A 19,716-nucleotide genomic window follows, 5' to 3' on the forward strand; every position below is an offset into this window, starting at 1 on the left:
AGGCTATAGCTGATCTAAAGACTGCTTTTAATGTCATACAAAAAGCACTTGTTGACCTTAAACTGATACTGAATGCAGAAAAAAAATGTATGTTATTTTCTAGAGCCCACAACATTGACTCCACAGACTTACATATTTGCACATTGAATTTAGCCCAAATTGAGTGTCCCCTCTTAAATACCTAGGCATTTGGATTGACGATAAGTTGTCTATAAAGCCAAGCTTCTTGTATAGAAATAGATTTAGCCTCTTGCTTAATAGTAGACGTTCCTGTTGGTCCTAGATTATGGCAAAATGATGTACATGAATGCAGCTGCCACTGCAGTAAAACCTTTAGATGCTGTTTACCAGAGCGCACATAAAATGGCCTTTAGTTTTTACTCATTACAGGTTTTTTTATTTTTTTTATTTTATGGTTGGACTTTAGCATGTATAGCTCGTTAACACGTAGGGCACACAGATTGGTGTCACCTCATTAGTCAGTATTTGTTATACCTGTGCTGGTTGCAATCTCGTTAGTGGGAAGGTGTTTCACCTATACTGGACCAGGTGCTATTTCAGAGTGGCTGGCCCAGTGCTCTCCCTGTTTTTATTTCGAGACAAAAAATCCTTTATCTGATTTCTCTGATATCGTTTTGCTCCACCTTTTTGGTTTGCGTCTTTAGGGTTGTTGTGGGTTTTTCTTTTGTTTGCCTCTTCTTGGGCCTCTTTAGTGGGTGTCTTTTTGGTTCAAGTTGTTGTTGCTGGTCAACTTTCAGTGGACACACCCATGAGTGTCTTTCAGAACCCCTCCTAAAACCCCACCTGTTTTGTTTTAGTTGTTGGTCAGTGACTTTGTTAGTTCTCTCTTCTGTTTGAGCGACAGTTTTTGTTTTCTTGCTGGGGAATGTAACAAAATTAGGGCTCGTCTGGGATCTTGTTTCCCAAGAGTATGGTAGTCGCTCTAATCACTAACTCAAGCTCTGCTGTGCCCATATATTTGAATGTTCAAAATACACTTTTGTGGTAGAGGTTCTGTCACTGACATCCACCTTGAGGGGTTATAAGATTGGTGGAATCATTTTGAAAGTTGCATAAACACAGTCTTATAAATAAATAAATAAAAAAGCCATGGAATTTAAGTTGGAAGCATTTGTGGAAAACCCTACATGGGAGATGCTAGATAAATGTACAAAGGCGCATCTGCTCGTCATTGCAAAGCATTATGACATCAAGGTGGCGATCCAAAAGCAGTAGTCAGATTTGATCGGTACTGCTTTGGTGGAGGAGGAAATCCTTCCAGAGAGGGAGGATGATGAAACGGGTCCTATGGGTAGTAGGGTGAGTCCTGTAGACGTGCTACTGTGAGAGTTAGAAATTAGAGCTCAAGCACAAGGAAAAGGAAAGAGAACGTGAGGAGAGGTTGGAACAACATAAATTAGAGCTTGAGCACAAGAAAGAGAATGAACGTGCAGCCAGACAAGAACAAGAAGAATGTGCGCATGCCATTTGCTTAAAAGAGATGGCGCAACAAAGGGAGATAGATCTGGAAGCGCTCCGAATCCAGTCAGGCCATCCTGCACCCTCAACAAAGTTTAATCTTGGTCGGAACAACCGACTTGTACCGCCTTTCAACGGAATGGAGGTGGATGTATATTTTACTCTGTTTGAGCGGATTGCCACATCCCTAAAATGAACACAAAATATTTGGTCACTCCACCGCCAAAGTGATATTTTGGGAAAGGCTCAAATTGTACGCTGCTTTATCTCTTGACCAGAGTTCAGATTATGACACTGTTAAAGTTGCTATCCTTCGGGCTTACGGTCCCAGAGGCATGGAGACAACCGTTCCGTAAGTTACGAAAGACAGAAACATAAAGCCATGTCTTTTTGATCGGTGGTGTGGTTTGCAATAGGTGAAGAACCTTGAGGATATAAAGACTCTCATACTTCTCGAGCAGTTGAAGAATATCCTTCGCGAAAGGGTTGCTACCGACATTTATGAGCACAAGGATCTCACTCGAGAAAGCTGCAGATCTTGCAGATGAGTTTGTGTTGACACATAAAACTACCTTCACAAACAAAGCACCAAGTAATTATCCATATACAAATAGCAATCCAGAGAAGTCACCTCCTACTGCAAGGTTTCAGTCCTTTTCTACAGTGCCCAAAGATCGGCAGAAAACTTGTTTTTCGTATCTGCCAGTTTCTCATTACTGCCTTGAGAAAGGACACTGTCTTTGTATCCTAAGTTGAAACAGAAAAATGAGAGAGAGATGTAGTTTCTTCTTGTGGGAGCACTCCAGCCAATTAAGTCTCTGGTTGGGACTGATGTATCTCCTAAACAGGATTTTGGATCAGATGTGTATGAACCCGTTGTTTCAGATGGGTACGTGTCTCTGCAGAGTGGTGATGCTGTTAAGCATCCGTTTGAAGATACTGCGAGACATTGTGGCAGCCCAATCCTTCATTTTGGAGGGTATTTTGCCTTTGTCTGACACTTCAGCAACTGGTTAAGGCGTGGAGATGGTTTGCATGGAAGTTCCTTTATATAATGTGGAACTCGAGTCTGATCTTATTTCTGGTTCCGTTGTCATTGGAGTGAGGCCTAGCCTACCGGGGAAGGGGGTCTCATTCATTTGGGAAATTATTTGGCTGGAGGGAAGGTCGTGCCAAATCCTGTCGTTTGTAAGGAACCCAGAGTAGAGGAACCTGATGGGTTATCAGAAAAGTACCCTAGTGTTCCCAGCATGTGCTATGTCTAAGAAAGTTGCCGGGAGCAAGTCTAGTGTTGAGGAGGATGTCAGCGATCCCACCATGGTCAATCTGTCTGACACGTTTATGGGTGATCCTGATTTCGCTTAACCTTCTGTTTTGACCTCGCCTTTGAAAACGCCAAAGGTGAGCGAGTTTGTAGGACTGCTGAAGGAAGAGAGGTTTCCTACAGTTGACACTTCAATGGCTAGGAAGCAGCTGATTGCTGAACAGAGTAAACATGTTTCCCTCTCCCCTATTTTTGCTGCGATACGTCTAGAGGAGGAGTTTGATGAAGTTTGTGTGGGCTACTTTGACAGAGATGGTGTTCTAATGAGGAAATGGCGTTCTCGTGCCACTTCTGGGCAAGACGATTTGGCCCGGTGTATCTCAAATTGTTGTTATTCTGCCCTGGAATTGCGTTCCCATGCTAAACTAGACAGATAGCTAACAACTATAAAACATCCAAGGCGTGAATTTTCTTGAACGAATGTATTGAAAATGTTTATGTTGTGAAACTGCAAATACAGAAAATAATATACTTTAGTATTCAATTCATATTGACATACTGTAGCTGTACATTTTACATTTCAAGTTGAATTTGCATAAATACAAAGCAAGTGCCAAGTTACCATGTATCTGACATGACGACAAACCAAATAGATAATTACTCTATGAGTAACAACTAGCCAACTCCTTTCATTACTCTAATAATGTGCAAACACCTCTATACAATAACAAAGCATATTACACTAGAAACAGTAACAAACTATAGTATGTTTTACTCTTTTACATGACGCACGAGCAAACTAATACAGCTGACGGCATCCATGAAAGTCAATGCAATTTGCGTGAGTAAATGTAACCAACTAACATTGATAAGTAAACAATTATATCATTAACAATATTATCATCACTAGCAATATGCTTGAATTGAACTTACAAACAAATATTTTCCAAGGCTGAAGCGTAACAAGAAATAGTTGCACAGAAAGAACTGTACAGTAGCGTTGTTTCTAGCTGCTTGTCTGTGTGCAGAATGACTGCTTTACTTCCGGTTTTTGTACATTATTCTAAGTACCAGAAAGCTCCACTAGGGGGCAATAAACACCATGGAACACAATGAAAGTCACTCTTAACCACTATAATAAAATAATCTGTTACCTTCTAACAGGATGGCAGCACAGTCGTTGTAGTTATGCTTCGACAAGAGATACTGAGGTTGGCTCACGATGGTAGTATGGCAGGCCATCTTGGGGTTAACAAGACTGATGACCATATTTTGTGTAACTTCTTCTGACCTGGTCTGAAACAGGATGTTGTGGCTTACTGTAAATCCTGTCGCGTTTGCCAGCGGATGGGTAAACCGAACCAAGCTCTGCGGTTGCACTTTGCTCCCAGTAGGCCCAGGTGAAATGATCTTCAACGTTTGGACTTGTGCAGTCGGACCATGGTTAAAATTACTTGTCAAAGGTCTTCCAGCAAGTGCTACAGCAATTGTGTGTTACACATTGCCCCTCTAGTGCCTACCACCTAGAGTCTCAAGGTACTCTTGAGAAATTTAATCAGTCTTTGAAGTCTATGTTGAGAGCTTACTGCTTTGAGTTCGAGAAAAACTGGGATGAAGGGGTCCCTCTTGTGCTGTTTGAAGCGCGGGCGGTTGTTCAGGAATCTCTCGGTTTTAGTCAGAGTGAACTTGTGTTTGGAGATCATGTCAGAGGTCCTTTGAGTTTGCTGAGAGAGAGATTGTTGCATGGGCGACACCTTTAAAGCAGGAACAAATCTGTTGGTGTAGGTTTTTCTTTTGTTTGTCTTTTGGGCAAATTTAGTGGCTGCTCATGGAGGGTGTCTTTTAGGATCCAGTTGTTGTTGCTAGTCAAATTTCAGTGGACACCCCCATGATTGTCTTTCAGAACACCTGTTAAAAGCCCACCTTTTGGTTGTTGGTCAGTGACTCTTTGTTAGTTCTCTCTTCTGTTTGAGTGGTATCATGCTGGGGAACGTAATGCGCCGGACACATTTCAGAATACCTTACAATTGGATGCACCAGAACTGGGATAACAATAGTTTTAACTATGCTTTTTGGAAAGTAACATTTCTTTTTGGAACAACTATTTGAACACATATCCCCTAAAATTACTACTTTTCAAAACTGTTTGGATACAGATCTCAGTAAGTGACTACTTTTCTGAAACTTTTGGATTGGCTGCCTTCAACTAATGGCAGGGCTGTATCTGGAACTGCATGTTTCAGATATATGTAGAATGAATAGAACACACAATCTCCTATACTATTCCAATCTATCTGACAAAGTCGATCTACACAATACATTTCTATCTGAACATTCTGTCAATGTCCATTCTCCTGAATGACCATTGTCCCAGGTGTACCTAATCAAGTCAAACCAATTAACCAATTCTATTTTGTACGCACAGCAACTTATCCAGTGTAAAAAACACTGAAACTGAAAGTGTGGAGCCTGTGGACCCATATAGACAGCGGAACAGTGTTACATTTTAGTGTAAAGCGTTACTCAAATATTTCCCAGAGTGCTTTGCCTCGAGTAAATTGTAGCGATACCAGCCATGACTGTATTTGTTAGTGACAGAGATAAGTTTAGCAGACACTCGTATAGTATACAGAGCGACTTACAGGGGCAATTAGGGTTTAGTGCCTTGCTAAAGGGCATATTGACAGATTTTTCAACTAGTCTGCTCAGTGATTCAAACCAGTGACCTTTCAGTTACTGGCCCAATGTACTTTACAAGGAAGCAGCCATGCAAAATGTGCCCAATTAGCTGTTAGGTTTCCATACACCCACTTGCAGCATGTTGTAGATGTACAGTATAAACTTTCAAAGCAGCATAACATTCCCATGTTTCCTCCAACTACAGTGTATGATATACCATTTTGAAGCCCTGAGTCTGTAAAAAAGCATAACATTTTACTTAAGCTCACATAGAGAACTCTGGTCAGGTATATAGGTTTTTACTGTACATGTGTAAGTGCATGTCGAGCTTGTGTGTCTAGTATGTGTACGTGTGTATCTCTCAGACCTGCTCGCTCATGCTGTTGATACCATCAGGCCCCAGTAGGTTGACCGCCTGTTTCAGAAGGTCTGACCGGCCACAGTTGAGCATGCGGAAACCCAGGTCCTGCAGAAACTTAGCCTCTGTGGACGCCGCTTCGAGCTTTCGGGTGGCACAGAAACAATCATCTGCCCTGAGGGAAGGACAAGAATGATTAATACTCATGATTAAGTAGAAGAACAAATTGAAGGGATACTGGAAGTACACATCCATAAAGCATGTTGAATGCTACCATAAATGTCAAATTGCATACTGCTACATAATCAAAAGAGGGAATCTGCCACAAATGATAATGGATTCCAAAGATCTCATGATGATCTGGTATATAATGCAAAATTCAGAACATAAAGGTATTTGAAGTGCATTTCTTTTGTGCAATGATTTGTGCATTTCCCAAGGCAGTTTTACCACAGAAATGGCTTTCATTGTGAACCATTCTTTTTCATTTTGCAGTAATAGTTATTCATGTTTTTTTTAATCCACTCAAGCTGTGTTTTAAAGGCCATGTTTTACATTAAAACACTGCATATATATTAAAATCTGAAATTTAACTTTTTTTTATATCCGACATTGCAAATTGGAGATATAATCGAGTATATACTGCTGGACTGCACGTGCACCATAAAAATATGAAATGGAATATTGATCGGGCTTGACGTAGAGTCGGGTGAAAACTGTTGCAATTCTGAGCCACATTTATCAAATCCAATTTTATTTGTCACATGCATCGAATACAACAGGTGAAATGCTTACTTACAAGCCTTTAACCAACAATGCAGTTTTAAGAAAAATAAGAGTTAAGAAAATATTTACTAAATAAACTGAAGTAAAAAAATAAAAGAGTAATAATAACAATGCTATATACAGGGGGTACTGGTACCGAGTCAATGTTCGGGCGTACAGGTTAGTTAAGGTAATTGAGGTAATACGTACATGTAAACTCAGCAAAAAAAGAAACGTCCTCTCACTGTCAACTGTGTTTTATTTTCAGCAAACTTAATTAACATGTGCAGATATTTGTATGAACATAACAAGATTCAACAACTGATACATAAACTGACTAACATAAATTGAATAATGTGTCCCTGAACAAAGAGGGGGGTCAAAATCAAAAGTAACAGTCAGTATCTGGTGTGGCTACCAGCTGCATTAAGTACTGCAGTGCATCTCCTCCTCATGGACTGCACCAGATTTGCCAGTTCTTGCTGTGAGATGTTACTCCACTCTTCAAATAAATAAAATAAAATAAAATGTTATTTGTCAAATGCGCCGAATACAACAGGTGTAGACCTTACAGTGAAATGCTTACTTACAACCCCTTAACCTACAATGCAGTTTTAAGAAAGAATACCAAAATAAATCACAAAAAAATACACTATAAAATAATACGAAATAAAAGTAACAAATAATTAAGAGCAGCAGTAAAAATAATAATAGCGAGGCTATCTACAGGGGGTACCGGTACCGAGTCAAGGTTAGTCGAGGTAATTGGGGTAATATGTACATGTAGGTAGAGTTATTAAAGTGACTATGCATAGATAATCAACAGAGAGTAGGAGCAGCGTAAAATATGGGTGGGGGGGCAATGCAATAGTCTGGGTAGCCATTTGATTAGATGTTCAGGACTCTTATGGCTTGGGGGAAGAAGTTGTTTAGAAGCCTCTTGGACCTAGACTTGGCGCTCCGGTACCACTTGTGACCCTAGCCCTCACCCTCAGATCCAACAGGTCCCAGACGTGCTCAATGGGATTGAGATCCGGGCTCTTCGCTGGCCATGGCAGAACACTGACATTTCTGTATTGCAGGAAATCACGCACAGAACGAGCAGTATGGCTGGTGGCATTGTCATGCTGGAGAGTCATGTCAGGATGAGCCTGCAGGAAGGGTACCACATGAGGGAGGAGGATGTCTTCCCTGTAACACACCGCGTTGAGATTGCCTGCAATGACAACAAGCTCAGTCCGATGATGATGCTGTAACACACCGCCCCAGACCATGACGGACCCTCCACCTCCAAATTGATCCCGCTCTAGAGTACAGGCCTCGGTGTAACGCTCATTCCTTCGACCATAAACGCAAATCTGACCATCACCCCTGGTGAGACAAAACCGTGACTCGTCAGTGAAGGGCACTTTTTGCCAGTCCTGTCTGGTCCAGCGACGGTGGGTTTGTGCCCGTAGGCGACGTTGTTGCTGGTGATGTCTGGTGAGGACCTGCCTTAAAACAGGCCTACAAGCCCCCAGAACAGCCTCTCTCAGACTATTGCGGACAGTCTGAGCACAGATGGAGGGATTGTGCATTCCTGGTGTAACTCAGGCAGTTGTTGTTACCATCCTGTACCTGTCCCGCAGGTGTGATGTTCGGATGTACCGATCCTGTGCAGGTCTTTTTACCCGTGGTCTGCCAATGCGAGGACGATCAGCTGTCCGTCCTGTCTCCCTGTAGCGTTGTCTTAGGTTTCTCACAGTACGGACATTGCAATTTATTGCCCTGCCCACATCTGCAGTCCTCATGCCTCCTTGCAGTATGCCTAAGGCACGTTCACGCAGATGAGCAGGGACCCTGTGCATCTTTCTTTTGGTGTTTTTCAGAGTCAGTAGAAAGGCCTATTTAGTGTCCTAATTTTTCATAACTGTGACCTTAATTGCCTACCGTTTGTAAGCTGTTAGTATCTTAACGACCGTTCCACAGGTGCATGTTCATTCATTGTTTATGGTTCATTGAACAAGCATGGGAAACAGTGTTTAAGCCCTTTACAATGAAGATCTGTGAAGTTATTTAGATTTTTTACTAATTATGTTTGAAAGAGGGTCCTGAAAAAGGGACGTTTCTTTTTTTGATGAGTTTAGGTAGGGGTAAAGTGACTGCAAGTAGCAGCAGCGTAAACAAGTGGGTGGGTCAATGCAAATAGTCCGGGTATCCATTTGATTAGCTGTTCAGCAGTGTTATGGCTTGGGTATAGACACCTGGTATAGAGGTCTGGGCCGTCCCACTACCCTCTGTAGCGCCATGCGGTCGGAGGCCGAGCAGTTGCATTACCAGGCGGTGATACAACCAGTCAGGATGATCTCGATGGTGCAGCTGTAGAACTGTTTGAGGATCTGAGGACCCATGCCAAATATTTTCAGTCTCCTGAGGGTGAATATGCGTTGTTGTGCCCTCTTCACAACTGCCTTGGTGTGTTTGACCCATGATAGTTCGTTGGTGATGTGGACAGCTCTCAACCTGCTCCACTACAGCCCCGTCGAAGAGAATGAGGGCGTGCTTGGCCCTCCTTTTCCTGTAGTCCACGATCATCACATTTGTCTTGATCATGTTGAGGGAGAGGTTGTTGTCCTGGCACCACACTGCCACGTCTCTGACCTCCTACTTATAGGCTGTCTCATCAGTGTCGGTGATCAGGCCTACCACCGTTGTGTCATTGGCAAACTTAATGATAGTGTTGGAGTCGTGCTTGGTCACGCAGTCATGGGTGAACAGGGAGTACAGGAGGGGCTAAGCACACACCCCTGAGGGGTCACTGTGTTGAGGATCAGTGTGGCAGATGTGTTGTTGCCTACTCTTACCACCTGGGGGCAGCCCGTCAGGAAGTCCAAGATTCAGTTGCAGAGGGAGTTGTTTAGTCCCAGGGTCCTTAGCTTAGTGAAGAGCTATGAGGGCACTATGGTGTTGAACGCTGAGCTGTAGTCAATGAACAACATTATCACGTAGGTGTTCCTTTCGTCCAGATGGGAAAGGCTAGTGTGGAGTGCAATAGAGATTGCATCATCTGTGGATCTGTTGGGGCGGTATGTGAATTGGAGTGGGTCTAGGGTTTCTGGGATGATGATGTTGTACGTACGGTCACTGTGGGAACGATGTCATCGAAGCACTTATTGATGAAGCCGGTGACTGATGTGGTACACTCCTCAATGCCATCGGATGAATCCCGAAACATAATCCAGTCTGTGCTAGCAAAACAGTCCTGTAGCTTAGCATCTGTGTCATCTGACCACTTCTGTATTGTCACTGGCACTTCCGCTATAGTTTCTGCTTGTAAGCAGGAATCAGGAGGATATAATTATGTTCAGATTTGCCAAATGGAGGGCGAGAGAGAGCTTTGTACACGTCTCTGTGTGTGGAGTAAAGGTGGTCTAGAGTTTTTTTTTTTTTTTTTGGTTGCACATTTGACATGCTGGTAGAAATTAGGTAAAAAATATTTCAGTTTCCCTGCATTAAAGTCCCCGGCCGCTAGGAGTGCCGCATCTGGATGAGCATGTTCTTGTTTGCTTATGGCCTTATACAGCTTGTTGAGTGCGGTCTTAGTGTCAGCATCAGTCTGTGGTGGTAAATAGATAGCTACGAAATATATAGATGAAGACTCTCTTGGTAAATAGTGTGGTCTACAGTTTATCATGAGATACTCTACCTCAGGCGACCAAAACCTTGAGACTTCGTTAATATTAGATTTTTGTGTTATTGACTAATAGACACAGACCTTAACGGAGGCAGCTGTTCCGTCTTGCCGATGCACGGAAAACCCAGCCAACTGTTTACTATCCATGTCGTCATTCAGCCACGACTCGTTGAAACAACATAAGATATTACAGTTTTTAATATCCCGTTGGTAGGATAGACTTGAACGGAGCACATCAAACTTATTCTCCAATGATTGCATGTTGGCCAATAGGACGGATGGTAGAGCCGACTCGCCGACGAATTCTCACAAGGCACCCAGACCTGCGTCCCCTGTATCGGTGTGTATTCTTCATGTGAATTACGGGGATTTGGACCTGCTCCGGTATCAGCAGTAAATCCTTTGCGTCCGACTCGTTTAAAGAAATAATCTTTGTTCAGTTCAAGGGGAGTAATCACTGTTCTGATATCCAGAAGCTCTTTTCAGTCATAAGTTACGGTGGCAGAAACATTATGTAAAAAATAAGTTACAAACAATGCGAAAAAAACACTAAAAATAGCACAATTGGTCAGGAGCCCGTAATACGGCAGCCATCTCCTCCGGCGCCATCTTGATTGTCTGCCTATACCTCTGCGAGTGGCGATCAGCTTTGAGCCTCAATGGAGACCGAGAGACCAGAAGGAGCAGGCAAGAACGAGGAGATTGAATGGAGATAGGAGAGAGATGGAGCTGTGGTCTGAGGAGAATTTGTGGTGTGTTGGTCAGAAATCATGGCAAGTAAGCTGAACTGAAGTAGCCATTATATAAAATGATGATGATCTAGTAGGCCGAGCTAAATATCTGACAGCCAAAAGCTGGATTGTGGCTGACTAGCTAATGCAAGCTATGTCAGAGTAAGGGGAAGCGATTGTGAATGTTAGTTAGCTAACTAGCTATCGTAACTAACCACTGTAGCTCACGTTAGCTAGCTAGCTAACATTTAGTCAGGTGTCATTTGACCTTGTTCTCGGCATCCCCGTTGTTGAAGGTTGTAAATGAGTCTTCAACAAAACCTAGCATTTGCCTAATTAGCTAGCTATAGTCTATTCTAGAATAGACTACTTTTTCATAGATAAAGCCCTTCTACCCTCTGTTAAGAAAGTAGAATACTCTGCCATTGTTATTAGTGACCATTCTTCTCTGTCGCTCGACCTCTCATTCTCATTGAACTATACAGATCGCCCCCCATGGAGACTTAACTCATCTTTACTTTCAAACAATTCATTCTGCACCGTTCTATCGATTGCAATTGATGTCTTCATTGAGACAAATAAAACATAATCGAAATAATTTCCTATTCCTCTCTTCTCAATAAACAACGGAAAATCAAACAACAACAGCTGATCGACGCAATTCTGGAATTAGACCAACCATACTCTGCCTCTCCATCACCAGAACTTTACAAAGAAAGGCTGTCTTCAATCTCAATACAATTTACTATCTACAGATAAGTCTGAGCAGCAGCTACTCTGTGCATGCGGTTTTGTTTACGAACATGGAGAAAAGGCTGGTCGACTTCTAGCTCATCAACTCAAGTGCAAATCTGCCTCACAGCTGATCCCCCAAATTCACAACACCTAGGGTCTTAACAGTTAGTCCCACTGAAATCAATAATACTTTCCAAATAATTTATTCAGATCTTTACACGTCAGAATCACCTGAAGACAATTCAATTATGAATGATTTTCTTGACAACTTGGAAACTCCTACCATTAGTAAAGAGAAGAGAGAGGAAATTGATCAAACTTTCCAGTTAGTAGAGATTATTAATTCAAATACAGAAATGCAAAGTGGGAAATCCCCTGGCCCAGATGGCTACCCAATCGAATTCTACAAGGAGTTTTCTGCCAAACTGGCCCCACTCCTGCTTGAAACGAACCCTGGACCAGGGTGTTTTACCACAAACCCTGACACACTTCGATCACACTTTTGTTAAAACCCGCCAAAGATGCATCTGAGTGTGGCTCATACAGACCGATCTCACTTTTAAATGCAGATGTTAAAATATTAGCGAAATTGCTTGCCTCTCGAATAGAGTCCACTATGACAAACATCATATCGACTGATCAGACCGGGTTCATTAAGGGTTGCCACTACTTTTCTAACATTCAACGTCTGCTTAATGTCATACACTCTCCTGCATCTTCTGACTTACAAACAGACTTCGTTCAAAGTATTTCCCATTATCAAGGGCCACACGCCGGGGATGTCCAATGTCCCCTCTGTTATTTGCCCTGGTCGATAGAACCCCTTTCTATTATGCTAAAGGACAGACCCTCAATACATGGTATCTACAGATGGGGACTGGAACACAAAGTTTCCTTCTATGCAGATTATTTGCTTTTATATAGCTCAGACCCTGAAGTGTGTGTCCCTGAGGTAGTGGACCTACTGCGTAGGTTTGGTGTGTTTTCGGGTTCTCAAAAAGTGAATGTTTTCCTATTAATTACTTAGCATTACAAATTCCACAGGATACTATTCTGGCTTTCAAAATGTATGGATCAATATCACCCGTACCTTGTCTTCCCTCCATGATGAGAACTTTACTCCTCTGATTAGTAAACTTACAGTGGACTTTCAGAGATGGAGTATTCTCCATTTTACTTTACATTTTAGTTATTTAGCTAGACACTCTTATCCAGAGCGACTTACAGTTAGTGAGTGCATACATTTTTCATACTGGCCCCCCTGTGGGAATCAAACCCACAACCCTGGCGTTGCAAGCGCCATGCTCTACCAACTGAGCTACAGGAGGCCCTGGTAAAGTGAATTGTATCAAGATGAATGTCTTGTCTAGATTTCTGTATTTGTTCCAAAGTCTTTTTCACTGCAGTGGACTCCCGAGTGGCGCAGTGGTCTAAGGCACTGCATCGCAGTGCTAGCTGTGCTACTAGAGATCCTGGTTCGAATCCAGGCTCTGTCGTAGCCGGCCGCGACCGGGAGACCCATGGGGCGTCACACAATTGGCCCAGCGTCGTCCAGGGTAGGGGAGGGAATGGCCGGCAGGGATGTAGCTCAGTAGAGCATGGTGTTTGCAACGCCAGGTTTGTGGGTTCGATTCCCACGGGGGGCCAGTATGAAAAACATAAAATAATGTATGCGCTAACTGTAAGTCGCTCTGGATAAGAGCGTCTGCTAAATGACTAAAATGTAAAATTAAGCTTATCTTGTTTTTTATGGGGCGGTGGGAATCCAATAATACATAAAGTATTCCTCCAGAGAGACAGAACACACGGAGGACTAGCCCTTCCTAACTTTATGTATTATTACTGGGCAGCAAATATACAAAATATTGTTTACTGGCTTCACACCCCAGAAACTGACTGGTGTCAAACAGAAGCCAACTCCTGTTTCTCCTCCTCTTTGTCAGCTTTAGTCACCTCCAATCTCCCTCTTTCAGCTTCGCGCTACACATCCAATCCAATTGTTGTCAATACTCTTAAAATTTGGACTCAATTCCATCAACATTTTAAACTCTATGATTTCTCTATTCAAGGTCCTATATGTAATATTCACCTCTTCCTTCCAGGCAAACTGGATTCAGCTTTCAGGCTGTGGCAGAGGAATGGCCTTACTAAGTGTAACCTTTATATTGATGGAACCTTAGCCAATTCCGAAGACCTCGCTATCAAATTTAATCTACCCCATTGAAGTTTTTTAGGTATTTCCAATTCCACCAGTTTATTCACACTCAAAGCCCAGCCTTTCCAATTCTATCACCCGGATCGGGTCTGGATGCCCTTTTGAAAACATATTGTCAACTAAAGGGACTCATATCCCATATTTTTTTGATAATCATGTCCCTTGATAACCCGTCACTCAATAAAATCCGATCTGAGTGGGAAAGGGAACTTGGTGGAGAGATCTCTTATGAAGTCTGGAATGGCACCTTACTTAGGGTAAATGGAAGCTTCTCTTGTGCCCGGCTCAGCCTTCAACATATCCATTTAAGTAAGGCCAGATTGTCAAAGTTCTACCCAAATATTGATGGTACATGTGACAGGTGTAAAGGCTCCTTGGCAGACTTGACCCACATGTTCTGGGCCTGTCCCTGTCTGGCAGATTATTGGTCCACTATATTTAAAACACTTTCTGAAGCATTTAATACAAATGTACAGCCTAGTGCAGAAATTGCTGTTTTTGGAGTACCAAACAACAATCCTTCTCTGACCAATGGACAGCTGAATGCCATTGCCTTTGCCTCCCTGTTAGCCCGCAGAAGGATTTTATTGGATTGGAAATCTATCAATCCTCCCTTAGCCTCAAAGATCTGATGCTGTTCTTAAAATTAGAAAAAAATAAGGTCAACCAACTCATTTTATTCCACCTGGGACCCAATGATATCCTATTTTGAACAGTTCCAAACACTTCCTCCAGATTAGTCCTCTTGGCCCCACCCCCACCCCTTGAGATTACTACTCTAGGACTATAAGATCACCTAATCACCAGAAATTGTTAGGCTATTACATTTTTGCTTGTATTGGGGGGTCAATTGGGAAAAATGTATAATGTCTTTAAATATTATCTTTCATTCATTGTGAATATAAATATTATATATATTTAAAAAAAAAAGAAAAACATTACTCATGAAGCTGGTTGAGAGAATGCCAATAGTGTGCAAAATCAAGGCAAAGGGTGAATACTTTGAAGAATATAAAATATATAATATATTTTGATTTGTTTAACACTTTTTTGGTTACTACATGATTCCATATGTGTTATTTCATAGTTTTGATGTCTTCACTATTATTCTATAATGTAGAAAAGAGTAAAAAGAAAAACCCTTGAATGAGTAGGTGATCTAAAACTTTTGACCGGTAGTGTACGTTTTCTCAACAACTGGTTATGGTCAATAATATCAAAGGCTACACTGAAATCTAACAGTACAGCTGCCACAATCTTCTTATGATCAATTTCTTTCAACCAATCATCAGTCATTTGGTCAGTGCAGTACATGTTGAGTGCCCTTCTCTATAAGCATGCTGAAAGTCTGTTGTTAATTTGATTACAGAGAAATACTGTAGCATCGTATTTGGTCAAACTGATATTAATTTAAAAAGTAGAATGTTAATGCAGATTCTTAGGGGTGCCAATCATTATTTTAGTTTTTTTTAAATGTACATGTTGAACAAAATCTCTTTCTCTGAGCAATTGTATTAATATACAATTATACAATTCTCCCATTTGTTTTGCATACAATATAGCTCGGTATTTGTATTTATTTGATAGTCTTTTTTGGGTGACAATAATTTTAGGTGTCTGTGTATATATAGCCGTTGATTCTTGAAGAATATAACATATAAATGACTCATGAGCTTAGCTCAACTATCTGACACCATAAGAAACCAAACTATAAGCTTGGGTAACTATCATGTTGATCTCATGGATGGTGAGTCCTTGCATCCATAGGTCTGTCTATGAATTTGAAAGTGGTTACATTTCTCCATTTCCATCCCTCAGCTGTTTCCCAAAACAAGTGGCGTGGTGAACACTGTTGTTTTTCTAATCCCGGATTGCTCCTCTAAACTTACCCTTTAAAAGTATTGATATGTCTTCATTATGTGTCAGTGTGGGTTAAAATGTGCATGTGCTACACATTGAGAAACATTCAGTGTATGTCTGAATAAGTGTACGATCCTGTGTTCAGTAATTGTGTGTGTCTGTATTTGAGAGCGATGTTTATGTGTGTGTGCTGTGTATTTGTGTATGTTCATCCATGTCATGTCTTACTTTAGCTGCCGTGGCTCACAGTCCACCCCTGGCAGGAGCAACCTGGCAGCCTGTCTCACGTCGTCGCTGTCCACAGAGAAGCTGCGCCGGTGTTCTGCGTGGGCCACTGCCACCCGAATCCACTCCATCAGTGGCGGCAGTACAAGGAAGGGCCTGCAGGGGGACACACCATTAGCTCTCACTAGGTAGTCTCCCTAGGTAGACTGGTTGCCTCCCACAATAACAATGTTCCATCATACACGTCTGCACAGATACAAACATCCGGCTGGTATAGTAGGAAACAGGTCAGAAATGGACGCACAGGAAGTCCGTCCAGAGCCTTATCGGTTTGTGCCATGGGATAAACATCCCCACCAGACACAAAATTGGAAGCTAGCTAGATGGATATTTTCAATTAGTCTATTTCGCAAGTGAATAGTTTGCATGCAGCTAACATTCCACCACTGACTGGCTGTGACTATAAATAGCCTAGCTATTTGCGTCCGCATCTGTCATTGGGTCCACCTTTGTTATTTTTCATAGAGCACAATTTCTGCCCGCATTTTAAGCCCTGCCTACCCAAACTTGTAATTTCTTGGAACAATTGTCTGTGTGAAGAGCACACAGACCTCTTTCGAAGTTGCCAAGAAAACCCCCCATTTTCCCCAGACCTAGTGCCGTTGCCCTAGGTCTGGGATTTCCGAGACTACTAACTAGGCTGTTCACAACAGCAGTGTTACTGTTCAGCATGGACAACTGAGATTTAGTTTGGCTTGTGCACCCCTGTGGACCCTGCATTGGCATTGCAAAACCATGCTGAGAAAAGTTACAATCTTGACAAACTGCCTTTATTTTGAACCTGTTAATCATGATGTATGCTGTCTTGATCATAATGTATGCTCAGAGTATCGTTTTCATTTGTTCACTTCACAAATCAAATCAGTTACTCTATCAAGACCAGTTTCAAGGTTTACACAGACAGCTCGTTCCAATTATTCAAGAATTGAGTGAATTAGCCATTTACGCATACAAGTTAATCCAGAGATAAGTTGGTATAGAAATGGCTGTTACTAAGGTTACTTCAGTCACAATCTGCTAATGAACCTCCCCTGTTTGACATGTTCATATTTCAAAATTTCTGAGTCACAATATACTCTGATTACACATTCCAAAACTAGTCAAATACACCCATCTGTTGCCTGTTGCTTCAACTCTCTCTCTCTCTCTCTCTCTCTCTCTCTCTCTCTCTCTCTCTCTCTCTCTCTCTCTCTCTCTCTCTCTCTCTCTCTCTCTCTCTCTCTCTCTCTCTCTCTCTCTCTCTCTCTCTCTCTCTCTCTCTCTCTCTCTCTCTCTCTCTCTCTCCTCAGTCCCAATATGTGATCCTTTATGGTCACATGTTGTCCTCTGAGAAAAGGATGATGATGAAACCTTCCCATTGGCCATCTGAGAGGAAAAGCTAAACTCACATAATGCCAAAGGGGTGATCATTAATTTAATTACCCAAGTTGGGAGATAAAAGCTTGCTTTTCATGTCATAGGTCCTCTCATTATGGTTGCTGTTGTATGCTGAAAATAAAAACATTTTATTTCTAAACTGTTGAGGGTGATGTTTATTCAAAAGGTATAGGTGTTATACTTCACAGCAAAATCTCCAGTATTGAATCAACACTAACAGTGTTTAATTTAACACCGGGCCAGTGTATATATGGGTCCACACTTTTAAGTGTTCAATTAACATTGTGCTTAGTGCTGATGCTGTTACACTTTGTCAGTGTTAGGGAATTTACACTTTTAGTGTTATGCAATAACACCTCATAAAGTTTAACAAAAGAAAGTGTATCTACAATGCATACGGAAAGTATTCAGACCCCTTGACTTTTTCCACAATTTGCCTTATTCTAAAATGGATTTAAAAAATGTTTGCCTCATCAATCTACACAAAATACCCCATAATGACAAAGCAAAAACAGGTTTTAGACATTTTTGCTAATTTATAAAAAATTAAAACGGAAATATCACATTTACTCAGTACTTTGTCGAAGTACCTTTGGCAGCAATTACAGCCTGGAGTCTTCTTGGGTATGACGCTACAAGCTTGGCTCACCTGTATTTGGGGAGTTTCTCCCATTCTTCTCTGCAGATCCTCTCAAGCTCTGTCAGGTTGGATGGGGAGCGTCGCTGCACAGCTATTTTCAGGTCTCTCCAGAGATGTTCGATGGGGTTCAAGTCCGGGCTCTGACTGGGCAACTCAAGGACATTCAGAGATTTGTTCCGAAGCCACTCCTGTGTTGTCTTGGCTGTGTGCTTAGGGTCATTGTCCTGTTGGAAGGTGAACCTTCGCCTCAGTGTGAGGTCCTGAGCGCTCTGGAGCAGGTTTTCATCAAGGATCACTTTGTACTTTCCCTCGATCCTGACTAGTCTCCCAGTCCCTGCAGCTGAAAAACATCCCCACAGCATGATTCTGCCACCACCATGCTTCACCGTAGGGATGGTGCCAGGTTTCCTCTGGCAACTCTACCATAAAGCCTGATTGGTGGAGTGCTGCAGAGATGGTTGTCCTTCTGGAAGGTTCTCCCATCTCCACAGAGGAACTCTAGAGCTCTGTCAGAGTGACCATCGGGTTCTTAGTCACCTCCCTGACCAAGGTCCTTCTCCCCTGATTGCTCATCTTGGCCGTGCGGCCAGCTCTAGGAAGAGTCTTGGTGGTTCCAAACTTCTTCCGTTTAAGAATGATGGAGGCCACTGTGTTCTTGGGGATCTTCAATGCTGCATACATTTTTTGGTACCCTCCCCTCAGATCTGTGCCTTGACCCAATCCTGTCTCGGAGCTCTACGGACAATTCCTTTGGACAATTCCTTTGGACAATTCCAGGTTTTTGCTCTGACATACATTGTCAGCTGTGGGACCTTATATAGACAGGTGTGTGCCTTTCCAAATCATGTCCAATCAATTGAATTTACCACTGGTGGACTCCAATCACGTTGTAGAAACATCTCATTGATGATCAATGGAAACACGATGCACCTGAGCTCAATTTCGAGTCTCATAGCAAAGGGTCTGAATACTTATGTAAATAAGGTTTTTTAGTTTTTATACATAAAAAAAAAAATTATTTGCATTGTCATTACGGGGTATTGTGTGTAGATTGCTGAGGATTTTTATTTATTTTTTTACCCATTTTTAGAACAATGCTGTAACGTAACAAAATGTGGAAAGTCAAGGGGTCTGAATACTTTCTGAAGGCACTGTATAGCCTACAGTAACATTACCTCATGAAAATGCTATTGTGTTATTTGAAATAAAATACACTGAACAAAAACATAAAAGCAAAATGTAAAGTGTTGGTCCCATGTTTCATGAGTGAAATAAAAGATCCCAAATATGTTCCATATGCACAAAAAGCGAGTGCATGGCATTGTGTGGGCAAGCGGTTTGCTGATGTCAACGTTGTGAACAATGTCCCATGGTGGTGGTGGGGTTATGATATGGGCAGGCATAAACTACGGAAAACAACAAAATAGCATTTTATCACTGGCAATTTGAATGTACAAAAATACTGTGACAAGATCCTGAGGCCCGTTGTGAGGCCCCTTTTTTTAAGGTATATGTGACCAACAGATGCATCTGTATTCCCAGTCATGTGAAATCCATAGATTAGGGCCTAATTCATTTATTTCAATCAATTGATTTCCTCATATGAACTGTAATTCAGTAAAATCAATGAAATTGTTGCATAACGCGTTTATATT

General features: G+C 41.9%; 1 protein-coding gene across 1 annotated transcript in view; it reads right to left on the reverse strand.

The window, feature by feature from the left end:
- LOC311146884 (ankyrin repeat and BTB/POZ domain-containing protein 3-A-like) overlaps positions 1 to 19,716 on the reverse strand; it is a 294,967-nt gene that overhangs the window by 84,147 nt on the left and 191,104 nt on the right. The window contains exons 4-5 of the mRNA XM_084183500.1: positions 15,988 to 16,140; positions 5,790 to 5,955 (exon numbers count right to left, since the gene is read on the reverse strand). Coding sequence (XP_084039626.1) covers positions 5,790 to 5,955; positions 15,988 to 16,140 — 319 coding nt within the window. The remainder of the gene's footprint in view (positions 1 to 5,789; positions 5,956 to 15,987; positions 16,141 to 19,716) is intronic.

This window comes from Coregonus lavaretus, assembly GCF_964263955.1.
Source record: "Coregonus lavaretus genome assembly, chromosome: 19".
Taxonomy (NCBI): domain Eukaryota; kingdom Metazoa; phylum Chordata; class Actinopteri; order Salmoniformes; family Salmonidae; genus Coregonus; species Coregonus lavaretus.